The sequence below is a fragment of the Anopheles coluzzii genome, chromosome 2 (assembly GCF_943734685.1).
Source record: "Anopheles coluzzii chromosome 2, AcolN3, whole genome shotgun sequence".
Lineage (NCBI taxonomy): Eukaryota > Metazoa > Arthropoda > Insecta > Diptera > Culicidae > Anopheles > Anopheles coluzzii.
Window position 1 is genome coordinate 70803923 of NC_064670.1, and position 14255 is coordinate 70818177.

At 43.6% G+C, this 14255-nt stretch overlaps 3 protein-coding genes across 3 annotated transcripts; 2 read left to right on the plus strand and 1 right to left on the minus strand.

The window, feature by feature from the left end:
- The first annotated feature begins 193 nt into the window (after positions 1–193).
- On the plus strand, positions 194–2396 carry LOC120947636 (protein rhomboid). The gene is made up of 6 exons (XM_040363128.2): positions 194–492; positions 615–873; positions 1116–1224; positions 1290–1397; positions 1473–1686; positions 1764–2396. The coding sequence occupies exons 1-6, from the start codon at positions 391–393 to the stop codon at positions 2055–2057; spliced, it is 1086 nt and encodes a 361-aa protein (XP_040219062.1). The 5' UTR covers positions 194–390; the 3' UTR covers positions 2058–2396.
- LOC120947638 (protein Red) lies at positions 2235–4307 on the minus strand. Its single transcript, XM_049605781.1, has 2 exons — positions 4204–4307; positions 2235–4116 (listed from the first exon to the last, which is right to left on the minus strand). The coding sequence occupies exon 2, from the start codon at positions 4054–4056 to the stop codon at positions 2416–2418; it is 1641 nt and encodes a 546-aa protein (XP_049461738.1). The 5' UTR covers positions 4057–4116; positions 4204–4307; the 3' UTR covers positions 2235–2415.
- A 1407-nt stretch (positions 4308–5714) lies between these two features.
- On the plus strand, positions 5715–7566 carry LOC120947633 (H/ACA ribonucleoprotein complex subunit 4). The gene is made up of 2 exons (XM_040363125.2): positions 5715–5848; positions 5939–7566. Exons 1-2 carry the CDS (start codon positions 5839–5841, stop codon positions 7492–7494), a joined length of 1566 nt encoding a protein of 521 aa, XP_040219059.2. The 5' UTR covers positions 5715–5838; the 3' UTR covers positions 7495–7566.
- The last annotated feature ends 6689 nt before the right edge of the window (positions 7567–14255 follow it).

A 14255-nucleotide genomic window follows, 5' to 3' on the forward strand; every position in this document is an offset into this window, starting at 1 on the left:
CAAAATGCGTACAATAAATCCCCATAATTCGTCGGATCAGATACATTTGCTGCAGCACTGGTGAAGTAGCTGCTGTGCTAAACTTGCTTGAAAACCACTGAAACTATGTGACTTTCACATCGGTCAAAATACGAAGCTGAATGACATTTAAGAAAGCAAACATTTTGAACCTTTTTTAACAATCTCGTTTCAGTGTGCGTGAATGTTTGGAATTGGCAAATAGTTGTGAGGTGGAAAAGCTTGTTGCTTCGTTTGGAATTGGGAAAGTAGAAAGTCGTCCCAGGAAGGACATCGTTGGAAAACGGGAAAACACACACACACTCACACATTCCTTTGGAAATCGTTCATTCAGACCGTTAGTCGTTACTTTATAATATTCAGTTATACAAAATGGACCGTTGTGAGCAGCACGTACAAGCGATCCCTCTGCAGCGCCTTAATACACGTGAAGAACACCAAAGGCGGCAACATTTGCGGCATGTATTCGAAAAGGTGATAATTAGCAAAGCGAATCCGTTCCAATTCCTACTCTCTAATTGTGAAATTTAAAGGACGGCATTACTAACCGACTATGGATGCATATGTAAAAATCTCTTTAAAATGTGTCATTCCAGTACGACGCGGATTCCGATGGATATCTCAATATAGTTGAGATGAAACACCTAATACACGAAAAAAAGTGTGCCGATATGCCTAAAGATTTGGCGTTGCATCTGCTTAAGTTGTCGGATACAAACAACGATGGCCGGTTGGATTTCGAAGAATTTTACAAACTCAGTCTCGAGCATCCGTACTTTTTGTGTGAAATGTATATTAAATATTGTAAAGCAGTGGTGCCTAAACGTAACGATGCTGAAGAAGGAGATGTATTAGGTATGGTAATTTTATTATTACAAGTTAGTCTCGAATCCGCGTATCAGCATTACGTAAGTTTCTTTTTTATGCGAAATAATCTTAACAGTATCGGGCAGTTGGTTGTGATAAAATAGTGTGATAAAGTTTTGTTTCTGCTGTTCACGAGGCCTCATAAATTGTACTCGACACTATCGCTGCGTGATGCAATGTGCATGTGTTGGAGTATTTCAAGATTGTTAATGTCGTTTGCTCATTTTCAGATGGCGAATATGAGCAAAGCATGAAACTTTGGCCTCCACCACTGATGATGATAATTTTTTCGATTATGGAAATAATTTTCTTCGTCATCGATATTGTGAAAACGCAGGAGTAAGTTCACCGGCAAACAAAACGCAATGCAATCCAATATTGAATCTGCCGTTTTCGTTATCTAGTCAAAATGGTACAAGCACTAGCGGCCCGATGGCGACTTTGTTTATCTACAATCCACACCTCAGGCACGAGGTGTGGCGGTTCCTGACGTATATGTTTGTACATATCGGGTGAGTCATCGATGGTGCGCGACTTGATGAATCAACGGAAAATGTTATAGAAGTGCTTATTACCTATTTCTGTAGATTCATGCATCTGATTATGAATCTGCTGGTGCAAATCTTTCTTGGAGTTGCACTAGAACTGGTACACTGCTGGTGGCGTGTGGCGCTGGTGTATCTGGCTGGTGTTGTCGCCGGGTCCATGGGTACCTCACTGTTCACTCCGCGCGTATTCCTTGCTGGTGCTTCCGGCGGAGTTTACGCACTCATCACAGCTCATATTGCGACTATTATCATGGTATATCTCCAACGAAACCAAATCAACCTAAGAGCAGATATGAATTATTTTACTCTTTTTCTTTACCGACTTCATAGAATTGGAAGCAAATGGAGTACGCTATCGTCCAGCTGTTTGTGTTTTTAGTCTTTTGCGTGACCGATTTAGGTGTTTCAATATACAACAGTATTAACGATCCCTTCGATAAAGTGGGCTATATTGCCCATGCAAGTGGTGCCTTGGCGGGATTTCTGGTCGGAATAGGTGTGCTGCGGAATCTTAAAGTCGAGTCCTGGGAGCGAAAGTTGTGGTGGTGTGCGGTGTCAATTTATTTCGTGATAATGATCGCTGGTATAATGTACCACTTTTTAGATCCTTCCCATTTTTACTAGGCTTCTAGTATTGCAACCGCACATTCATATGCTCAAAACTACAAGCGAACACTGTCGGCGCGTGCTGACAGGAAAATCCTACTATAAGTATTGTACATAGTGCAAGCACTGTTAACGATTTTACTATGGTGCCTTTACAGCTCAGCCTTAGTGCCTTTTACGCCAAACCATCGATCATTTCCAACTTGAAAGGTAATCGTGCCTTTATATTTTTATTATTCGTGCATGGAGCTTTTGGCTTGCGGAGTTTACATGTGAGCTGCTTTCAAGCAAAACGATTCATGTTGCGTGTACTTATTGCTATAGTATTATGAAGGAGAATAAAACTTGTTCACACAATGTGTCTTAGTTATGAACATTAATATTTCGATTTCTTAAAATCGACGTCCTCATCGCCTCCCGATTTAGCCTTACGTTTCTGGATGATGTTCTGTATTTGCTGCCATTCCCGATCTAGCTCTGCCTTTTCGTTCTTCTCTGTCTTGTGTTTTCGTGTTTTTCTACCGTCCTGCATCTTTACGCCATACTGGAAGGCAGCTTTCGGCAGTGCCTCCTTGCTACTCATGTAGTCGGAATATTCTTCCTGTGTGTCAAAGTCCCAGCGTCCAATTGGACCTTTTTTGTTTCCTAGATCCATTTTGGTGTAATCGACCTCGTCATCCGAATCATCTATAGCATCGTTCATCTCCTGTAACCCTGGATAGCACTCAGCGTAACCTTCCGGTTCCGCTGTAAGTTTGGTAATAAGCTGTGCTGACAGCTTCGGAGGCGCCGGAACGGGCGGTATGCTAGAGGATTCGCGTTCAGCCGCTGTATTGTCATTATACTTATCGAAGTAGCTGTGGCGACCCGTGTTTCCTTCTAGTTTTGACGATCCTGCCACATCCTCATAACGACGGCTCGGATGGTAGTCTCCGATGTCACCGTATATGGAATCATCCGCCATACCCTTGCTTCCGGGTTCGTCGCCCAACTTAAACAGAGGTTTATCCTTATCGCGGCGCTTATTTTTCTTGCCCCTTCCCCCCTGCCGCATGTAGGACAGTATTTGGGCTAATTTGTTGATTACGATGTCGTTTGTAGTGAGCGTTTGTGTATCCCCTACCTCCAATGGTACTTCTGCCTTTGATCGAATAACGGTTGTGGGAATGTCCGAGTCGACATTTTCATCTTCTAGCTCGATGTGATACGCCATGCGACCGGGAGCAAACATTTCGTTTCGCTCAATCTTCCGCGAGCGTTGTTTCTCCAAGGTGCGAAAAATGTTTTGCCCCAGTACGGTCCGAAACTCCAACTCATCTTGCGGTTCTTTATCCACGCTGCCCGCTACGCTAGCCCGTTGTGGAGGTAGTGTGTTGCCGGGAGCTGGAATCGACGCCTCTGCAGAGGGCTCAATGTCGACTAACTTTTCCATCTCTTCCTCCTGCTCATTCTCTTTAGCTACAATTTCGCTTCGAACTTTTTGCAGCAGAGCGTAGTCGAGGCCCTTCACCAAATGGGTATGCTCCATGTCACCACCCAAGAACTTGGATTCCTGAATCTGCTGTCTACGCCTTTCGGCTGCGTTTAAACCTGATTTCACATCCGGTGCCACAGCGCGGTATGCGCTTGTTGAGCTAGATGAGTCTAGATTCTGATAGTCCGGGTTTGCGCCGTCACGCCTTTCTCTGGCCCGATCGCGGTATTTTTCTGCCAGTTCGGCCAGTTTGTTATCTTCCTGCTTCTTGAGCTGTGCATAAAAGTTTTTCTTTTTACGTCGTGCTTCGTGTCTTTCAGACGCAGGTGGTTTCATAGATGATGATGATGAGGTCGACGCTACCGTCGCTCCCGCAGCGGAAGTGGACGACGATGCTTTGGACATCGCGTCACGTATTGATCCGGCGGCATGTCCAGTGCCTGGTGGGGCCCGCGGTGTCATAAGTAGTTTACGAAAATCATCGTTAGTCAAACGTTGCGTGGCCGGAGTTTCCGGTTCGTGATGATCGTTGTCCGCTGGCATTTTGATTTCTGCTGAGAACCACACCAAAACACAGCTTCTCCTGGAGTCGCTAGTAGTTTCCTAAAAATAAATTAAAATATTTATGCTTGGGTAGAGTTATTCTATTGATTCATTTCATTCCCACTACTATATAAATTTTTCGTGTACCTGAATTTGTTATGCTTAAGGACAAATCAGAAATAATTCCAATAATTATTTTGCTGGGATTGTTGTGACGACCAATGAAAGAAAATAAACAATCGACATTAGAACATATTTTCTTCACAATGGGTCTATACCGGTCATAAATGAGGACAATTCATCTTGTCATTTTTTTTCAAAATACCTATAGTCCCCGATATGCGCTGTTATAGCGGATAGTGAAGCTGTAAAATATCAATCTCAATACAAGATTCCACACATTTATCTCAAGTCTGTGAGACACTTCCCCGAATCGTTTTTGAAGAATGCCAAGAATACAGTATGATGCCTGAAAACGTTGATGATACCTGAATTCATTGGATGAAATGCTGAATCTGCGGCACATTTCTTGGACATAGCGTAACTGAATCAGTTTTCGGCAGGCAGGTGCAGCAGTCTCACAAAAACTGCTCATGCATATACATTTTTATATTTTTCATGAAAGTGATGATGGTTGATAAACTATCGTCATATATTATGTTATTATTTGCCATTTCAAAGCCCTTTTTTCAACAATTATTCATGAAAATACAAACATTACTTTCCTTAGATAGGTGTTAAAAAGCACTTTAATTATTAATTTTATGTTGTTTATGGTCCGTTTTGATATTTTTTTTGTTGTGACATATAAACAAAGCAGCCATTGAAGAAAGTGACAGCTTGACGGTTGTACCGTACGGCACCGACTGGCTCACAAATTATTATTTTTCTGTTAAGTTATTGCATTATTTATCGTGATATTGATGATATTTGATACAAGAAAGGTCTTGTTATGAGTCGACATACGCATTATAGTGTTCTGATCAAGTTTTAAAGGAATATTCATCCAAATCTAAGGTGTGTTATTGTTCCGAGTTTCGGCAGGAGCCCACAACATTGAGCTGTCAAAAATGAACACTTACTGTGTACCTATTTTCGGCAACATTTAAAGTGAAAAATAACTTATATAACTTTATCGTGATTTTAAAATTCCGAACAAGTTAGAATAAATTAAATAAGCATAAAATCTTGAATATACACCACTTTTTCATTGTTTTACTGTTCTGATTCTCTTAATCACAAAACCTGCCGAACTATTAGCTGACAGCAAATCTGCCGAAAAATGTACAATTTATTTGATATTTTGAAAAATACTCAATGAATTGGTGAGAAACTTCGTATGTGAATAACAATAGAGTACACGTTCGCTACAAAATTGTGTTTTGTGAAAAATTTTAACGCATTTGTGCAGAATTTCACTTGTTTAGCTACCCTGCCGAAAATAGGTACGCTGCCGAAAACTGGTACAGTTACACTATTTTCAATGCGGTCACGAGGAAAGATTTTTTTTAGCTGTTGACAAGCAGTTTTGATAAAGTTGACACATTTTTCAGCATTTCGTTGCTACCGTGGCCTTGCACCCTCAACATATTATATTTTCAGATAAGGCCTATAAGCATCTTGTGTTTTTATGGCACGATTTAACCTCAAATCCCTGTACGTCAAATGTTCTTGCCCGGCGTGTTTAATAATACAAACCGCGTGTTCGGTACGGTGCAGCATAACTTAGTCCTATATTGTAGACTGGAATTCGTTCGTTTTAAGTAAAGATTTTTGGTCATTATGGAAGTGGGTAAGTGTTTTTTGTGTTTTTTGGTTACGTGAAATTGTGAGATAGGCGATTGCACAATTTAAAAAATACTAATACGTTAACTGTGTTTAGATATTCCTACATCGCCAATAAAGAAGGAGAAGAAAAAGAAGAAGATTAAGCAAGAACCGGACACCGAGATCGAAAACTTGGGCGAAATCCAGAAATCCGGAGATTTTCAATTGAAGCCATCCTCTGCCATCGCCAGCTTAGATACGTCCAAATGGCCCCTGCTGTTGAAGAACTTTGATCGGCTGAACGTACGCACCAACCACTACACGCCACTTCCGTTCGGTTCGTCTCCGCTGAACCGAAAGGTCAATGATTACGTTTCGGCTGGTTTTATCAACCTGGACAAACCTTCTAATCCCAGCTCGCATGAAGTGGTCGCGTGGATTAAGCGTATCCTGAAGGTAAACAAAACAGGTCATTCGGGAACACTTGACCCGAAAGTTACGGGATGTTTGATTGTTTGCATTAACCGGGCAACGCGCTTGGTGAAAAGCCAGCAAAGTGCAGGCAAGGAATATGTGGCCGTTTTTAAACTCCACTCCGCCGTGGAGAAAATAGCCAAGGTTACTCAGGGTCTAGAGAAGCTTCGCGGTGCTCTGTTCCAACGCCCTCCACTGATTTCCGCCGTCAAGCGGCAGCTGCGTGTGCGTACCGTGTATGACTCGAAGCTGCTGGACTACAATGACCAACGCAATATAGGCGTGTTTTGGGTTAGTTGTGAAGCTGGTTCATATATTCGAACGATGTGCGTTCATTTGGGTCTTGTGCTTGGTGTTGGTGGGCAGATGCTCGAACTTCGCCGCGTTCGGTCCGGCATTCAGTCGGAAAAGGATGGCATGGTGACCATGCATGATGTGCTTGATGCCCAGTATCTGTACGAAAATCACAAGGACGAATCGATGCTGCGCCGGGTAATTAAACCACTAGAGGGATTGCTCGTTGGCCATAAGCGCATCATCATGAAAGACAGTTCGGTGAATGCGGTATGCTACGGAGCAAAGATTCTACTTCCCGGCGTGCTGCGGTACGAGGATGGTATCGAGATCGATCAAGAAATCGTGATCGTGACCACCAAGGGTGAAGCGATAGCATTGGGAATCGCTCTCATGACGACAGCCACGATGGCTGGGTGCGATCATGGAGTCGTTGCTAAAATAAAACGCGTCATAATGGAGCGCGACACTTACCCACGGAAATGGGGTCTCGGCCCAAAGGCATCGATGAAGAAGCAACTGATTGCTTCGGGCAAATTGGATAAGTACGGCAAACCGAATGAAAACACTCCGAAAGATTGGCTCAACAGCTACAGTGACTTCAACCGGTCAGCTAAGCAAGCGAATGGAAATGGAACATCCGCTGACGATGAGTTTGCTGGTGGAAAACGAAAATTGAGCATCGGCGAGAATGTCGAATCAGCAGCAACAATCGGCGACGGAGAAGAAAAGAAGAAGAAAAAGAAGAAGCAAAAGAAAGATGCTGAGGATGGTGATGGCGAAGCAGTCGGTGCTGAAGGTCAGCCGATGGACCAAGCGGAGGGCGATGAGGAAATGAAAAAGGAAAAAAAGAAAAAGAAAAAGAAAGACAAGAACGTATCTGTAGATGAAGTGGCAGAATAAGGTTCGAACGGGAAAATTTCCATCGTGTACCGATATAAAGACCGGTACTAACTTTGATTTTTTACGCATTAACGTCTTGTTGCATGATGCGGGACTATAGAACTTTGGTTCTATATACTCGTTCATTAATACAGAGCTCCCTTAGATGATCCTTACTACTATGTTTTACGGTACCCCGTAAACAAATTGTTCATGAACTATCAACCACTACCACCTATCTACCTTTAGTTGCAAACAATTTATGAATAATTTAGGAACTGACTCATGGGAAGATAATTTGCGAATCTTTTCCGAAGTTCCTATTATTAAATGTTTTTCGAAAGAGCTATATGTCTATACGCTTGAATGGAAAGTATAAGCAACTATGTGTATAGGAGTTTTCACATAGCAATAGGCGCGTGTTATACAGAATTAGAATTTAAATTTAAGAAATAAAAAAAATGAAATGTATTGAAATTGTTGTATTGCATAGCTTTCACTATTGTAAACAAGATTGAGAAATTGTCTATTTTGCTAACCGGTTTGCTGATGACAGCTTGTGGTTTCTATAAGCCCTGAAGCATACTGAAACTACAAAATCGGAATTGGTGGAACTCTTGGAGCTATCCATAGAAGGCTCCGGTTGCTGACTAGCGGTTCATGATGGCCTGATAGTAGTTCATAAAATTCTGATAGTAGTTCATACAATAAAATCAAAACCAATGTTATGCTTTTACATGGTTGGAAACTATGTTGTATCAGCGACCGATACTGCCTGATGGATTTCAGATTGACTGATAACATTTTCGTTTGTGTATTAACAATTTTAATAGAATTAACATGGGGGAATATTTCACCTTCAACGGAACCCTATCGCTCCTATCGCTCACGGGTAATGATGGGTAATCCGGAGCGGAGTCATGGATCAACTCCGACTCCGGTGCGCAAAATATGACTCCGGCTCCGGATCATAACTGGATTCGACTCCGGATCAGTCCGGATCAGTCCGGATCACTCCGAATCACTCCGGATCACTCCGGATCACTCCGGATTACTCCGGATCACTCCGGATTACTCCGGATCACTCCGGATCACTCCGGATTACTCCGGATCAGTCCGGATCAGTCCGGATCACTCCGGATTACTCCGGATCAGTCCGGATTACTCCGGATTACTCCGGATTACTCCGGACTACTCCGGATCACTCCGGATCACTCCGGATCACTCCGGATCATTCCGGATTACTCCGGATCACTCTGGATTACTCCGGATCAGTCCGGATCAGTCCGGATCACTCCGGATCACTCCGGATCCGGAATGACTGTCCATTATCGTTTAGACAATTCTTGATGAGTTCATTGACTTTCAAGTAGTGATGGGTAAATACAATTTTTTTCCGGAGTCGGATTGATCCGACTCCGGCACCCCTCGGAGTCGGACTCGGAGTTGCTCCGGACTGTTTAGCGGGGGGGGGGGGGGGGGGGGGAGCATACGGGAAAACCCTCGGACTCATCGACTCCGAGTCCGGATCACTCTGGATCACTCCGGATCACTCCAGATCACTCCGGATCACTCCGGATCAGTCCGGATCACTCCGGATTAGTCCGGATCACTCCGGGTCAGTCCGGATCAGTTTTCGTACATATTAGATGTACGACTTGAAAGTCAATGAACTCATCAAGAATTGTCTAAACGATAATGGACAGTCATTCCGGATCCGGAGTGATCCGGAGTGATCCGGAGTGATCCGGAGTAGTCCGGAGTAGTCCGGAGTAATCCGGAGTAATCCGGACTGATCCGGAGTAATCCGGAGTGATCCGGACTGATCCGGACTGATCCGGAGTAATCCGGAGTGATCCGGAGTAATCCGGAGTGATCCGGAGTGATCCGGAGTGATCCGGAGTGATCCGGAGTGATCCGGAGTAGTCCGGAGTAATCCGGAGTAATCCGGAGTAATCCGGACTGATCCGGAGTAATCCGGAGTGATCCGGACTGATCCGGACTGATCCGGAGTAATCCGGAGTGATCCGGACTGATCCGGAGTAATCCGGAGTGATCCGGAGTAATCCGGAGTGATCCGGAGTGATCCGGAGTGATTCGGAGTGATCCGGACTCGGAGTCGATGAGTCCGAGGGTTTTCCCGTACGCACCCCCCCCCTCCCCCCCCCCCCCGCTAAACAGTCCGGAGTAACTCCGAGTCCGACTCCGAGGGGTGCCGGAATCGGATCAATCCGACTCCGGAAAAAAATTGTATTTACCCATCACTACTCACGGGGCTCCACACGGGTCTATTTCCTAGCCAATTTGAAACTGTAACGGGTATGTAGTTCTACCAACTCCCATGGCGATGCTTATAGGTTTCGGATAATTTTGGACTAGTGATGCGCGGTTCGAACCTCACCTACTGGGTTGGAATCATCCGTAACTGACCCGACCGGAACTCGCTGAACCAACAGGTCGGAGCCACTTATGCTTTCTCGCACCTACTCTTCAGCCGGGTCGACCCGAACTCGCTGCTTCCGCGGGTCGGAATGAACTCACCTTGGCACGACCCGACCCGAACTCGTTGCACCAATGGGTCGGGGTCGCTTATGCACCTACCGGAATCGTTGCACCTACTGAACCTACTTGTACCTTTCGGGTCGACCCAAACGACTCCGAGTCGCTTACGGATGGCTCCGACACGATAGGTTTGGGTAGATCCGCCCTTCACTACCGCATGCGGCTCGCGAGCCGCGCTTTGCCGATCGCTGCTCTAGGGCAGGTATGTCAAACTGGCGGCCCGCTGGCCGCATGCGGCTCTCGTCAATGCTGAATGTGGCCCGCGAGAATATTTTGAGAATTTCTAAAATCATTCCAAACCAAAAAACTGTTATGACTATTTGTCGAAGTGTATTAAATTTTCCAGAGAAGAACAATAATTTTTATGGTATATTTTTCGAATCTAACATGAATGTACCCATTACATCTCATAAATTTATTCTACACTAACGTACAGAACAACCGAGACCCTTAAGAAACATTAAATCGAAGGCAAACTCATTCGTTTTATGTTTCGATTAAATTCTGAATATTAGCGTAATTTTGTGCAGACTCGATTCCACGTTCTATATGGAAAAACAGATATGCGTCAACTGTCTAGAAACGAAATAGGAATGAAAATAACTTGATACACACACTTGGAAACTTCGCAACTAGTGATGGATTGTCAGAATCGCATCCACGGCTCAAAACCATTTTTGATCTTAGCTATAGCGACTCCGAATCCGCCCAAATCAAACCAACAGTTCCGTTCGGTGCCGTCCGAAACCTAAAGAGCCGTTTAAAGCCATTCGCAACCGTTGGAGTCATCGGTTGTCGCACGGAGCGGCAAATCTCCAGTGAGAAATGGATCCGGTCACACTAGCGGCGGATCTTACGGTAGGCGGACTAGGCGGTCGCCTAGGGCCCCGCCGATTTAGGGGCCCCGTAGATCGCCATTGTATAGTATGCCGTATGGACAGAGTACTAGCGAAAAGAGCCCCCGGAAGGATGGCCGATGGGGCCCCAAGGCTGGCGAATCATTTGCACCCCCTCCCCCCCGCCGTCTGCAAAAAATTTTAGAGCGACTGATGATCGACGGCATTTCAAGTTTAATGTTCAATCTCCCAACAGCAAGTTTAGTTTTCCGCTACCACTCCCCCCCCCCCCCCCCCCCCCCAACAACATTTCCCATTTACAGATGGCCTCAACTCGTCTTTCCGCCTAGGGCCCCCGATACACTTGATCCGACACTGGGTCACACAGTCCATACCTCAATTCGCGAATCATTCAAGACGATTCAAGTGTCAAAACAAGATTTGCCAATCTTTATGGGATCACACACCACGAATCTTCGTCAGATAAAATTTTCGTAATTTAACAAAATTTATCGTACAATATGGGTTCTTGTATTAAGAAATGAATATACCACCATATACCCTTTGGAACTTGGAAATTAGCGACAAATAATGTTAAAACACGTTTTATTACAATTTTCCTTTCGATCTGTCAAAAAATTGCCGGCAAATATTTTTGTTATTCATCCAGCGGTGGATAGCTCGGATGGCTTGAAAAAGATTCGCAACAGGCTGGTAGACTTCCCCTACCTCAGTGAAAAAGTGTGATTGAGCGATATTTTCTAACAAAACTGCCGTGTTGGAACGCGACTAATGAGAAATGTCCTATTTTAATAATAAGGATAAAAACAATGCATGTGACTTTAAAAGAAAATTATTTTTTTTCTTTTTATCAAATAAAAAAGTGCACAATGAAAAAAAAAAACATATCAAATTTGTAAATAAAAAACTATTCCAGATTTGAAGCGAGGAGTACAAAAAGTCAATTTGTTTAACAATAATGATTTTAAACAGTTTTTTATATAAATATTGAGGTATATTTTTTATTCTCAACTTTGCGGCCCACAAATCACTGAAAAACTGTACTTGCGGCCCTCTGATGAAATGAGTTTGACACAGCTGCTCTAGGGGATAGTCCAGCGCAGGGGTCTTCAAACTACGGTCCGCGGGCCGCATGCGGTTCTAGACAATTTCGGAGCCGGCTCCGGAGCCAACTCCGCACCGACGGCTCCGGAGCCGGCTCCGCACCAACGGCTCCGCACCCACGGCTCCGGAGCAAGCTCCGCATCAACGGCTCCGCTCCAACGGCTCCGGAACCGGTTTTAACACAAAGTACCAAAATAACTTTTTCAATGAAGTTTCAATCAAGGAAATCCGTAAGTAGCTGAGTAGGTCATGTTTAAAAGAAATTATCAAAAAAAAAAAATAGATTACTTTTGAATATTGTTAAGAAAGACGAGACTAACGAATGCTACACAATGTCATTCATGTCAATACTGTCATCATGTCGTGTGTTAGCTTCCACACGTGCGAGAATATATATATTCGTTTTTTTTTATTGCGCTATCATACAATGATGTCTCTATTGAACCGTAAGCTCGGAGCCGTTGGTCTGGAGCCATTGATTCGTCCCCGGTCCAGAACGGTGGGCCCGAAGCTGGCTCCGTAGCCGTTGGAACGGAGCCGTGAGTGCAGAGCCGTTAGTCCGGAGCCGGCTACGGAGCCGTTGGTGCGGAGCCGGCTCCGGAGCCGTTGGAGCAGAACCGGTTTAATGGTCCAGTTTAATGGTCCAATCGTTTTGTTCTTTGGCATTTGTTCCATGCAATCCTTTCCATCAGTAATCCGAGTGACTTGGGGGTCTGTATTGTTCCAGTTCTCTAGTAAATCATTGCAAGAACATCGTTCAAGCGATAATCTTCTGTCGTCTTCAAAGCAGTAAAATTTATGTTATCGTAGGTGAGGAGAGGAGGGGATGGAGGCTAAGATGCAAACCCATACCGATCTTGGTACCAATCACGGGATGAATGATGCGGGAACTGAACTTGAACTCATACTTGCCGTGGAGTTTATTGTGAACCCGTATTGGACCTGGAATCAATAACGAATCCATACTAGTACTGATTTGCATCCATATTGATCATACAATTGATCATGAAACCTTTCCATTCCTTCAAGTGACCCTGAACGAAGCTGCCCTTGGAACTGATGTTTTGTTTATTTTTTTAATTATTTTTTAAAACTATTTTATCTATCTTTTTTAAAATTGTTTATGTTCCTAGAACTAATCAAGAACCCCTATCGGTCTTGGAACCGATGATGATCCCATACCCATATCCGGATTAGAAACTGAACTTATATGGATCCTGGAACCGATCACTAAAGTAATATCGATCTCGGAACTGAAACCAAACTGCTCCTGGATCAGTTTGGGTTCTGGAACAAAATGAGAACATATTCCGGTACTAGAAACGATGTAATCCATATACTTATAACTATTCTGATCTAATTACTGATCGCTCTGGTCGCTGAATCATTTGCGGCAGTATATGTGCAGCGTAGAAAAAAGCTTAAAATCCAAGAATGTAGATTGAACATAGAAATTCAATTTAGAATTGCAGTGAAGGTTTACTAACCTAGAATACTACTAGGTTTAGTACTAATCTAGACTCCCAAAGTGAAAGTCTGCGAGTATGTTTACATGTTACATGTTGCGTGCATTAACTACTACCGTAGGTTTATTTTTTGAAGATAGTTGCGTGGCGCGCGCAGGGGCCTTTGCAATATTAAAAAAATAAAACTTAAGATAACCTTTCTTGCCACATATTTGAATACAGATATGAACATTTTAACTTAGCAATGGTAATATTGAAGTCGAAAAAGCAGTTGAACTTATTGAAAGCTTTACACATTGAGGCAATTGGATCATGAGCTCCTCTGTAAGGACGTGGTGCGTGGTCAGGAGCGTACAAATTAATCTTAAGAAGAAGTTCGGGAGCATCAATTTCGCCTTTAATTAACTTTGCTACAAAAACTATAGCTTGTGTTACCTTGTGCTTGATATGTTAGAGTCTGGTCCATGTTCAACCTTAAGGTTCTTATAGCTATTTTTTCGATTTTTTTCTGAATGCGCTCAATTCATGTGGACCAGTTGTTAGTGTGTGGAGACCATGCTACAACATTGAATTCAAGTATGGGTATTCAGAAAGGGTCATTAAACTCAAATGTCAGACGATGAATAGAACCAAGCTGCCGATATGCCTGGTCGATGACGTAAGAATACTGTTGACGGAAGGAGAGTGACGAGTCAAGAATAGTACCAAGGTCCTTAATTTCTAGGTTACGTGGGATTACACAAGAGTCAAGATTATAGTCTCGTTTAATAGCGTCCTTTTTACGAGTAAAACT